The sequence below is a fragment of the Borostomias antarcticus genome, assembly GCF_949987555.1.
Source record: "Borostomias antarcticus genome assembly, chromosome: 6".
NCBI classification, from domain to species: Eukaryota; Metazoa; Chordata; class Actinopteri; order Stomiiformes; family Stomiidae; genus Borostomias; species Borostomias antarcticus.
Genome location: NC_140239.1, coordinates 23,267,691 through 23,278,881, shown reverse-complemented (window position 1 = coordinate 23,278,881; position 11,191 = coordinate 23,267,691). Strand labels below are relative to the sequence as shown.

The following is an 11,191-nucleotide window of genomic DNA, read 5'->3' as shown; positions in this document are numbered from 1 at the left end:
GGCACGAGCTCCTCCCAAATGCGTGGAAAAAATGCGCAAGGGGTAGGTGGTACCCAGGCCACCGTAGTTGACAAGCGGAAATGCCTGTCGTTGTAGGTTTGAATGTTGCTGATCTTCGGATTTCTGTCATGAATTGGCTTATTTAGATACAGATACACTACGAAATGGCCGCCGTGTTTTTAGTTATGTTGTATGAGTACTCTCCTCTGTTTTACATAAGTGTCATAACCTTATGTTTCGTTGTTACAGCGGCCATGGTCCTCGGATGGTAGGTTTCAGAGCTCATTACATTAGCTAGCTAACAGCTGCTATTCAACTTCTTTAATGATTAGATTTGTACCGAACAATCATATTTTTGTTGATTGTTAAAGTGTTAAATGCCCGTTTTATTTGCCGTCATATTTAAAGAAATACCCAACAATGCTTCTGTCATGTTTATTATTATTATTATTAGAAGAGAAGACTACAGCCATCGTGCACGCGCAGTCGCTGCCTTGGCGACACTGCACGTGATTCACTTTGCAAGCTCGATGTGTAACTTAAAAAATGGTCCCAGATTAATTTCAGGATGCTGCAAATTATACGCAATGATTTACCTGCTAGGCCATTTGGTTGTGAAATGAACATGAAAAACGAATCTTTACAGAGGTGCGCATGTGTGTTTGTATGTGTGGGAGTGGGGCTGGGCCCCAGTAATCCAGTTAATTCAGTCCCAGTTAGTTCTAACTTCACACCACATAAGGGCTATGTGACTGTATGACAATGTGTACAAATGTACAATGTTTCCCTTTTCGTTCTCTGCAGGTTTGGTATTGATGTCCCGGTGATTCTGCGCAGTTCAGATGAGACCGAATCTGTCCTCCCCGTTCCAGAGAAGAGGATGGTGCAGGTGACCAATCCTTTCGCCCTGGAAATGGGTTCCTCCGTGGTTGCCTCTGTAACAGGTGAGATGCACACTCCTTTATTTCTAGCAGCGTTTCATAGCACTTGTAGTACCTTACGGTGTTATTTTCCTCCAGAGGGTGTGTGTCTACGCCCCTGCTGCCTGGAGCCCTGCGTCCTCAGCTGTTTCTGGGGCTGTGGGGTTCAGGTCCTGCAGGGGGCGCTCCAGACCCACCAACACGGCCCTCGGCTCAGCACACCCAGGCAGTTCCAGGAGGCTCTGCATTTCCAGTACCACCATTGCCAGAGCTTCCAGTATCCTTCTCACAAAATCAGGCCACCCACTCTGCTGTTGTAGATACAATAAAAAGCAGAGATTTCTTTGTATTCTACAGTACATATGCACACTAACCCAACACTCTGTTGATCATTTCACTTTAAGCAGTACAGATGCTTGCCTCTCAGAGCAGTTACATTTCATTGCTTTCATCCCTTAGCCAGAACCTCAGCATTGGCAGCGATGACAGGGAGGAGAAACACACAGAGATGCCAGCTGATCTGGGGATCTCAGATTTTGGGCTGTTGCCAAGGGAACGCTACCCCCTAGTGGCGCTCCTCACTTTGGCAGAGGCTGAAGCCAGGGACGTGTACAACATAGTGAGTCCCTCAGTTACTAATAGTGGAGTTTCAGAACTCTTCACGCTCCAGCGGAGTAGTAAACCATACCTTAACCAAAGCGTGTCCTCATTATACATATTATCTTTCATTGTTTTTCAGGTGGCCAGTGTCACAGTAGTTCATGTTCCTGACCACAATTATAGCCTGTCTGCACGGATCCTGTTTCAATACCTCCTCACAGCACAAGGGAACGTGTATGAATTGAAGGTACGATGGCTGGTTTTCAAGTAGTTCATCTCACATTCCAGTAAGACAAGAATGTTATACATCATAAACATTGGTATTTCATGTTTCCTGCAGCCGCTCTTCATGTCAGCAGAGAGTGCCGGGTCATCTGGGGTCAATGACACCTCCCCCTTCATGGAGGCTTCAGAGGCACAGCCCAAAGAACCCAAGAAGCAGAAAGCGGAGGGGCCAGGATTGGAGGAAGAACAAGAAGACGAGGAGGAGGAGTGGTCAGAGGGGAAGGGAAAAGACTGCGTGGTGTGTCAGAATGCGCCTGTGAACCGCGTCCTGCTGCCCTGCAGACACGCGTGTGTGTGTGACGGTTGCATCTCACGGTTTCAACACTGCCCCATATGTAGAGCTTTCGTGTTGGAATCCTTCGCTCTGTCCCAGAGGCCACCCATGGATGAAGACGAGGAGGAAGAGTTGGAGGAGGATGGGATTGAAAATGAAGAATGACCTCAAATGCGTACTGTCAATTTTATTAGTATTTATGGACCTTGGATGGTTACTCATTGGAGTCTAATATTATTTCATAGGAATCATTGCTTATCATATGGGCAGGATATATTTCTAGGATTTTACTTTTCTGTGTTCGCGTTTACCAAATGCTGTTTTATCATGTTGAGTGCATATGGATATAGAAACAATTCCTTGAGTTGTCTGTAAACTATGTAGATATTTATATGTATATACGTAATACCATAGAGTAAATGTATTTGTTTCAGGAGAAATGTAAGTTTGGCCCTTTGTTCTTCAAATCAGCAAGAGCAGTCTTTTGACTCTGTTTTTAGAGAAAGGTATCTTTCAAGTGTACAACATGCATATTCACATCTTGAAATATAAACATTTTCTCCCACAGGGCTGAGGGAAGGGTCCTTGTAAATGTGCTATGTACTAATGTATTGATTGCAGTATACTGAGCCAATTTTACTTTGGTGTCCAGTTCTTTTCATCCTACATCTACAGTACAGGGAACTATTGCACCTCCAAGTGGCTGAAAGATCAAACCATTAGAGTATTACAACAGTACAGTTTTGGTCTCACAGAATGTACTGCACACAGGAACACAATAGCCACTGGTGGTGTATATCAAATATTTTAATGTGGCCAATTACATGCTTAACATATACAGGTGTTCATTGGCAAGAGTATTTACTGTTGATGATTTAACATCCTACATATTTGCCAAAGGGGCAGACATGTCAGAATGTATTCCCATGTTTTTAAATTGTCTGAGGTCACTTATTTCACTTATACATCATATAAACAGTACTATAAAATAACAGATGCAAGATCTGTTTCTGCCAAAATGTTTTCCGTGTCATAAAAAAGCAAACTTTTTTTCTTTTTTTTTTACTGTTGATGGTCTCTTTACAGAATTATAGAATACAACACAGCAACAGAAATACAACAGCAAATCTCCCCTTAACCAGCATTAACACGAATGGCACAGATTATAAGCATTATAGAGGCTTATAGTCCAGCTTGGACTCCAATTTCTTTGAATCTGCCACCTTGCGCACTGCTTTCATAAAGTCCTCTTGAGTTACATATTCATGATCAGCACGGATGGCAAACATGCCTGGTAAGCAAAAAGACAAGTATCAGGCAATGTGAACCACTGATGGTTGTGTTCATGTGTTTTGTCAACAAAACAACAATGATTAGGCGTATACTGTGCAAGTCGGTCAGTTACCTGCTTCAGTACACACGTTCCTCAAATCGGCTCCATTGAAGCCATCAGAGAGCTTTACGATTGCTTCATAATCTGAAATGTAAGCGCAAATAACAGCCGTTGCAAGGAGAACCAGCAAGTGATGTCTGCTGCTAAACTATGTGACTCAGATTTGTCCCTTAAACAAGGTATGTGTTCCGTTTTCCTTTCCAGTATATTGGTGTTGAGCTCTCACCCATCTCTCCATGCTTGGTGATAGGACCAGCGTGGATCTTCAGGATGTCCAGACGAGCCTGTTCATTGGGCAGCTCAATGTCTGTCAGAATAGAGGGAAACACTCAGGTTCCTCTCATGACACAAACAGCTGAAAGGACTCATAGGGTCTGTCCCAATTCAAGGGTTGCATCCTACCTAGGTTGGATTTGAAGGCTGCTACGTCACAGCGGGGCGACAAGTGCTGTCCCAATTCATTCAGCCTACGAAGAGTCCTCCGAATGCAGCCCACAAATGCGGCCTACTTTTGACAAATTTGAAGGATACAACTGATGGATTCTTCGCGGCCTCCCTCCCAGAATGCGTTTCGGTCCAGATGAAATCCTGTACTAGCCGCCATTGCTCGGATTTTAAAACGTTTTTAAACCGCTTTGATGTTAATATTATTACATTTTAATACAATTTCATGCCTGATAGTACCACCATAGAATCCCAATATGTGGAAACTTTATCCAAATTACGCCTGTATCTACGAGTTTAGATAGACGATTTAGATAGGCATTTGCTGTGGTGTTTCCATAACAACCTGCCGTCAGCATTAGGACAGGTCGCCCTACCGGCGCGCTTGGGGCTGCCTAGGCAACAAAATGACGAGTTGGGAATCCTCCGTAGGCTAGACCGTCTCATTTCACAAAACGTTTACATCTGGCCTACCTGGCCTGAAGGACGCGACCTACGTAGACCACATAGGCTGCGACCTAGGTAGGATGCAACCCTTGAATTGGGACAGACCCATACTTACTATAAGTAATTAATATTGATGACTGATGATGAGCAAGGAGCACAAGAGGAAGAGCTTACGGATTTTGCGGTCCAGTCTCCCAGGACGCAGCAGGGCAGGGTCCAGTGTGTCAGGTCGGTTGGTGGCCATGATCATCTTAACTCTGTGCAGGGTGTCAAAGCCATCCATTTGGTTCAGCAGCTAAGTGCACAGGGACGGATAAGCCAGTAAGTAACTCAGCAAGGTATTAACCGTAACAGATCCTAATAACTAAAACGCCTTCTAGTAAGCCCCTGGTTAAATTGCCAATTTAGCTATTAAAGGACATAAAAAATGCTTGATACAAGATGTCAGAGTTTCATTCAGCGGTTCTGACATACCTTACTAATAAATGTATTTTACAAAAGCAAGTCCTTTTCGATTCGATCACGATCAGACGGGTATTTTTGAGATAAGTCAGTACCTCCATCAGAGTTCTCTGGATTTCCCTGTCAGCCGACGTTCCTTCAGAGAAGCGACGGCCGCCTGGTAGCAACAGACACGCACACGTACGATGCTTTCAAACATACAGTATCACAGCATCGCACAGAGAGGTGGTTCCCCTGGCCTAAGGAAATTGATAGCATCAATCAGCAGGGATAAACTTAGCTCACCAATGGCGTCAATCTCGTCCATGAAGATGATGCAGGGCTGATGGTCCCTGGCATAGTTAAACATCTCTCTGATCAGCCTGGCGCTCTCACCAATGTACTTATCCACTATGGAGCTGGACACCACCTGGAGAGAGCGCACAGCAAACACCAGCAGAGGAGTTAATAGTCAGAGCAAACATCCGTGTTGGTCACAGATGCAGACTAGTGGAAATGGAGGGGAGACACTGCTTGCCTTGAGGAAATTGCAGTCCAACTGACTGGCCACAGCTCTGGCAAGAAGGGTCTTCCCAGTGCCTATTGAACGATTGAAGAAAAATTACAGGGAGAAGTTATTTGATTGCTCCACGCCTGACTCCATCTACAGTGAATCTGACTGTTGCCCACTTACCTGGAGGTCCGTAGAGCAGGCAGCCCTTTGGAGGGATGATTCCCACCCTCTGGAATAGCTCTGGATTGGTCAAGGGCAGCTCAATCACCTGTCAGAAAGGAAGTGGGAGTGTCATGTCAACAGTCTCTCTATTGCGACTGAATAACACAATAATAGCTTACTCAGACCCTAACAATGGCTGTCAAATGTACCTCTCTCAGCTCACGAATCTGCTCAGCCAAGCCCCCGATCTCAGAGTATGAGACACTGCCAGGGTCTTCATGGGACATGTTGTATACTAGAGGGTCCACCTCTCTGGGTAGATACCTGGTTACAAGGACATAAAGCAAAACACTAGTAAATCCCACTGATAGTTGTTTACGTTGACCACCTCTGGAAAAATCCTACAGTATGACTGATGTCTACAGTATAGTGTGTTCCATGTAGTAGATGCCTTCCACCTACCTCATAATAGTGAGGGTTGTCATGTCCAATGCCACTCTGGTGCCAGGTTTTAGCTGTGATTTATCCAACTGTGTGAAAACAAATTATATAAAATGAGCTACATTTCAACCATGGTAGGGGGGGGGGGGGTGACAATGATTGACAAATAACGTCTGGTCAGATTCAGAGGGATATTATGGCTGACAGACAGACTTACTTGTCTTCGGCAGCCAACAACATAGCGAGGGCCATTTGTTGCCTTGACAATGACTGTAATGAGAGTATGAAATTAGCAATATGAACAGCAACTGCTGGTTCAAGGTGTATTGTTATGGGACAAGGACACATGCACCACGAAGAACTCACATTTCTCCTCCGTCAGCTGTTTGAGTACCTCACCAACAATCTACATAGAAGAAGGGTACAATATGACTGTCCCGAAATACGCACCCACAGTATTTTACTTTTAGCTCAATACTCATACAGTCTTACCTGACCAACACTTTGCAGGGCCTTCAGGTCATTTTCTGATTTTTCATACTGCTTTGTCTGTTCCTTGAGTTGCTCCCTCACTAGACGTCATATGAAGCTAAAGTGAGTTTAGACTGACAAATGCAACATGTGACAGCTAGACTAGCTATCGTTACATCGTTTCATAACGTTAATTACGTTGCAAAAATTGCACTGGCTAATGGAGAACTCCCGTCATCCCTGTTATTGTAATACTTGTTATGCTTACCTAGCTAGCTAACGTTACTGATAACACTTACTCGCTGAATTAGCTACAGATCCAATTACTACTGGTATTAAGGCCTGGGATACGTTTGCGCGTCTCCAGCCACAGACAATTTCCCTTTGTCAGTTAGCAAGTTATGATATCGTTAGTAAGCTAGTAAGCTAACGTAGCTAATGTTTGTCCATTCATTTCATGCTGCATGACAAAGCGACTTACTGTAGCTAGCCAACTACAGCTCACTGTTGTGTAGCTAATTTCACAAAAAAGTAACCATTATAGACCCACTTTTCTTTCACTAACATTGTTAACATTTAATGTATCTTACGCTCTTTTAAACGCCCGTCAATCTCTTTGTGTTCAAGTAATTTTTTCCGATAATCCTGCAGTCCCTTCTCTCTCGTGTCGGCCATGATGCTCTATGAATTGTGGGAACTTGGAAATCGTGGCTATTGGCTACGTGAAGACAAAAAAACAAAAAGTGACTGCCCCTTTCGTGGAGTTTAAAAAATCGTCACAATTTATGTTATATTGTAAAAAAAAAAAAAGAAGAAAAAAAAAAAGTATTATTCTTCCAATGTGTGACCTTTGCTACATCAAGCAGACTCACTTAGATAAGTGTCATGCTGGCAGGAGTTTGCCTAGATCATTTTCTGTGCCACCTACGAACGCTTGGGCGGCCTACGCGACACGTCAGGCAACACCTTTATGACGTAATTCAATTATCTCTGGAAACCGGAACGTTATGGTCAGTTAGGCTTGGTCAGTTAGGCTAGCCCAGAACCATGAAGAAGCATAGCACTCTCACTCCGCAGAGAGGTTTACAGCTCAATGCTTCCCCTGAGACATCTCAGCCCACTGGTAGCAGCAGCAACACTTCTCAAACCATCCCCAATTGGGAGATGTATGAAGAAAGTAGTGTGGAGACACTGGATCTTCCTCCTCCGGAGAAAAAGTCAAAAACAGCCCTGCTTACCACTGCAATGGTTACTGCTGATGTTATGGAGTCTCTCCCCAGGACACAAAATCCCAAGTCAAGTTTTGACAGCAGCAATGGTAAGATCTCTCTCACAGCTTAAAGGACAATGCTCGTTTTTGACAACCTGGACCTTATTTACGACATATTATAAGACGTTTGACTCACGAGATCACTTTGGTGTAGTTCGGAGGCATGTAGAAGACATTTAAAATCCAGCGCGAGCCAGTATATCCATGTAATGGCGGTGGTCGGGGCACTTAGAATGCAGTTTCTAAAAATCTATTTTCTGCCGCGAAACGGTTGTTTTCATCAATCTGTCTTGATGAATCGCTAGTTGTGCTTACATAGAGCATAGGCCTGTTTGGTTTTTCAAACGTCTTATAATATGTCGTAAATAAGGTCCAGGTTGTCAAAAACGAGCATTGTCCTTTAAAATTGTATGGGGTAGTACACTCAAAATGCATACCAATAGCCTAACACTTACATGTGAAATAATGTTGATATGTCTTTTGTATGAAACATTTGGTGTGTTGATGCATAATGTTGTGGCAGTTTAATTTTAAAGTTATGATGCTGGCCAGTTAACATGATTTTTTCCACTTTTGAAAAGGCCTGTCAAGCAATACTTTGCGTGGGGATTTAGTAAAGTGTGAGGAGTCAGATGCAGAATGTCACACCATGCAAGAGGAGCAAAAGGTTGTGCCACCCCCCATTAGTGAGACTGATGGGGTTGGAAAGAAGACCAAGACCACCTGGTTTGAGAGATTTTCTTCCTTCACCTGGGGTTCCTTAAAGAAGCTCAAAACAGCTAAAAACAAGAGGTCCTCTGTTGTGGATATTATCCAATAAACAGAAAAATTCTCAATTGCACAAAATTGTGTTTATTCTTACCACTGCAGAGGAGGAGAGGTTTCCAAGTATGACAACAAAGTTGTCAAAGATTTACCAAAAAAGTACAGTTACAGAATCTCATGTTTTCATACAGTAACTCAGACACCCCTAAACATTCATTGCACTGTGCCACTGAGAATTATAACAGTATGAAAATGGTACAAATTATACTAGTGAAATTCTCATAAATTCTACCACACCTCCAAGAGATTATACTGTTATACTATCTATCTATCTATCTCTCTCTCTCTCTCTCTCTCTCTCTATCTATATATCTTTGTGAATTGTTTGCACTTAAAGAAGCTCAAAAGACCTACAGGCAAAAGGTCCTCCAAGAGTGTTGCTGCCCAGACAGGTCCTCAGACTAGTATGTCAGTGTCCTCTGGCTCTGTGCACCGCCTGATAAGTGCACTTCTCTTAAAGATCCAAATGAAATCCTTTGGATCCACGCTACAGTCTAGGTCAGGCTCTACATTTCACCAGCTTTGTACCCTTTTATCAAAGGAAATTGGCATACCTGTCAAAGAGAAAGCAGACTCTGGTGTTGAGCCTTCGAATGTGGTAGAGGCCGGGGCCCTTTAGAAGATAAGGATTCAACAATGGAGCTGCAGTAGAGGAGTGCAGAGAGGAAGTTCCAGGAGCCACAGCCATGTCAGTGAGCACAGAGACCGGTGGGACCTCCTCTGAGGAATGGAAAGCCTCCCCATCTTATTTTCTCTCCTGTCCTTCACCCGGGCCATCAGAAAAGGAGGATAGCCTCTGGCAAGACCAAACCAAGGCTGTGTTCTGAATCGCATACTTCTACTTCTTACTACCAGTACCTACTACAGCTGCCCTTAGAAAGTATGTACTTTGCAAGCAGTAGGCATCCAAGTGGGACATACTACCTTGTCATAATATTGCGGCTTGAAATTTGACCACATCCGTCGCTGTCCATAACGCGACATTCGTCTACAGCTGTCACGACTCGCACATTTGACGCACATTTCCGCTGCGCACAGGATTGTGGATCAGAATAGCCAGAAAAGCCTACTGGTTTGCATACTGCAAAATACGACCGGATGTAGTAGGACATCCTGATATTTTTGGCATACTGCATGTGGCATACTATGTATTGGGACATACTACATCCTGTTTTGGCATACTATATAGTAGGGTAGTATGCGATTCGGAACGCAGCCCAGGTGTCTCCAACCTAAAGGAGGTTTCAGTTTAAATTCAAGAGAAGGATGTCGACCAAGCCACTCTTGTAGTGGAAAAGTAAAAAGCCTTTATTGAATGGCTAATGCATAGCAAAGATTAAAATGCTCCTACAGCAGCAGCAGCGACACACGCCTTCATCAGGGTGACTAACCAGTCAAGGACAACAGACATCACACACATAGAAAATTCCAGGAAATTGCATCATACTCATTACTGTGATACAGCAGGTGACTACAAATAATGTACACTATGAGAAACACATGTAAAAACCATACCACATGAAAAATAAAAAATGTTGAACACAGAAGCTTATGTCGCTGCCCCCACCACCCACCCAAAAGAACAAGCATGAATTTGCAATGGCTGTGACCACATACGAGCTATAGGCTACAAGCATTTTCAATCTGGCTGAACCTTCTCCTCTTTTGTCTTAGTAAAAGCTGTGGTGCCACAATGCTTTTGTGGACAACAGCAGCATTGTTGCCGTGTGAGACCATCCTCATTTCGCGAGCTCATATTCTGTTTCTCTCACGAATCAGTCTGGATACTCTCCATAGAGATCAGTTTGTGCCAGATCAGAAAATGATCTTGCCAATCAGTGTTGGTTCTGAGGAATTTGAAATAAAAACAGCTACACTGGGCGGATTTAGTTGTGATGACAGCCAGGAGAGGTTGAAGTTAGCATATGATAGACTGTGATAGATGGTTCATCCAATCACCTGCCAAGTATGTTTGGAAGCCCTTTTCCAAACAGTTTCTAATGGAGAGTTCCCAGATGCTTATGTGAAGCAAGCCATCTGGCGCATCACGTTAGCAGTATTGCACTTTTTTGTGGACTGACCAACCAACAGAGCGACATATAGAGCTGCTGGTCGTAGCTAAAAACAATACATATCTAACTGTAAGCACTAATGAGACCAGGTCCTACAAACATGCCCAAGCCGGGTAAATAGCAGGCGAAGGACAAAAGAGTCCAAGTGACATAGATGTCCGGATATAGGTGATACAGGTGACCATGCAGCCCAAGGTCCTAAACTGTCTTGACATGGGACCAGTCACCTGATACTGGACAAGTTGGACTCCTGATGAAGTAGCCTAGGGCCATGGGTTGACTAGTTATGTGCTTACACTACTTGTGTAAGCACATAACTAGTCAACCCATGGCCCTAGGCTACTTCATCAGGAGTCCAACTTGTCCAGTATCAGGTGACTGGTCCCATGTCAAGACAGTTTAGGACCTTGGGCTGCATGGCCACCTGTATCACCTATATTGTAACTTATAGGTGTTCTAACTAGTCAGAACATTATAACTAGTTATAATGTTCTGACTAGTTATAATTAATGTGTTGTTTTTATATACTAATTTGTATTGATTTTATTACTAATCCTTACAACATTCACTTAATTATGTATTATCCTAGTTCCGTGTCTCTAAGCAGAGTAATGGCTATATTTTACCGATTT

General features: G+C 43.5%; 2 protein-coding genes across 2 annotated transcripts; one reads left to right on the top strand and one right to left on the bottom strand.

Moving 5' to 3' along the window:
- Positions 1 to 90: 90 nt before the first annotated feature.
- Positions 91 to 2,704, top strand: cgrrf1 (cell growth regulator with ring finger domain 1). The gene is made up of 6 exons (XM_084440397.1): positions 91 to 268; positions 805 to 944; positions 1,020 to 1,197; positions 1,392 to 1,539; positions 1,660 to 1,767; positions 1,861 to 2,704. The coding sequence occupies exons 1-6, from the start codon at positions 165 to 167 to the stop codon at positions 2,242 to 2,244; spliced, it is 1,062 nt and encodes a 353-aa protein (XP_084296523.1). The 5' UTR covers positions 91 to 164; the 3' UTR covers positions 2,245 to 2,704.
- Positions 2,705 to 2,899: 195 nt separating this feature from the next.
- Positions 2,900 to 7,085, bottom strand: LOC311310460 (26S proteasome regulatory subunit 10B-like). The gene is made up of 14 exons (XM_084439970.1): positions 6,983 to 7,085; positions 6,414 to 6,493; positions 6,288 to 6,327; positions 6,139 to 6,191; positions 5,943 to 6,010; positions 5,690 to 5,804; positions 5,499 to 5,586; positions 5,343 to 5,404; positions 5,111 to 5,234; positions 4,921 to 4,982; positions 4,538 to 4,658; positions 3,699 to 3,779; positions 3,485 to 3,556; positions 2,900 to 3,370 (listed from the first exon to the last, which is right to left on the bottom strand). The coding sequence occupies exons 1-14, from the start codon at positions 7,065 to 7,067 to the stop codon at positions 3,252 to 3,254; spliced, it is 1,170 nt and encodes a 389-aa protein (XP_084296096.1). The 5' UTR covers positions 7,068 to 7,085; the 3' UTR covers positions 2,900 to 3,251.
- Between the last annotated feature and the right edge of the window lie 4,106 nt (positions 7,086 to 11,191).

What these genes read in the sequence shown, in the direction of transcription:
- cgrrf1 (XM_084440397.1), top strand. Translation starts at nt 165, where the DNA reads ATGGCCGCCGTGTTTTTAGTTATGTTGTATGAGTACTCTCCTCTGTTT. An exon ending in CACCATTGCCAGAGCTTCCA is followed by an intron (nt 1,198 to 1,391) that starts GTATCCTTCTCA and finishes CCAGAACCTCAG; the next exon opens with CATTGGCAGCGATGACAGGG. An exon ending in CCAGGGACGTGTACAACATA is followed by an intron (nt 1,540 to 1,659) that starts GTGAGTCCCTCA and finishes ATTGTTTTTCAG; the next exon opens with GTGGCCAGTGTCACAGTAGT.
- LOC311310460 (XM_084439970.1), bottom strand. Translation starts at nt 7,067, where the DNA reads ATGGCCGACACGAGAGAGAAGGGACTGCAGGATTATCGGAAAAAATTA. An exon ending in TGACGGGCGTTTAAAAGAGC is followed by an intron (nt 6,494 to 6,982) that starts GTAAGATACATT and finishes TATGACGTCTAG; the next exon opens with TGAGGGAGCAACTCAAGGAA. An exon ending in CCTGCTCTACGGACCTCCAG is followed by an intron (nt 5,405 to 5,498) that starts GTAAGTGGGCAA and finishes ATCGTTCAATAG; the next exon opens with GCACTGGGAAGACCCTTCTT.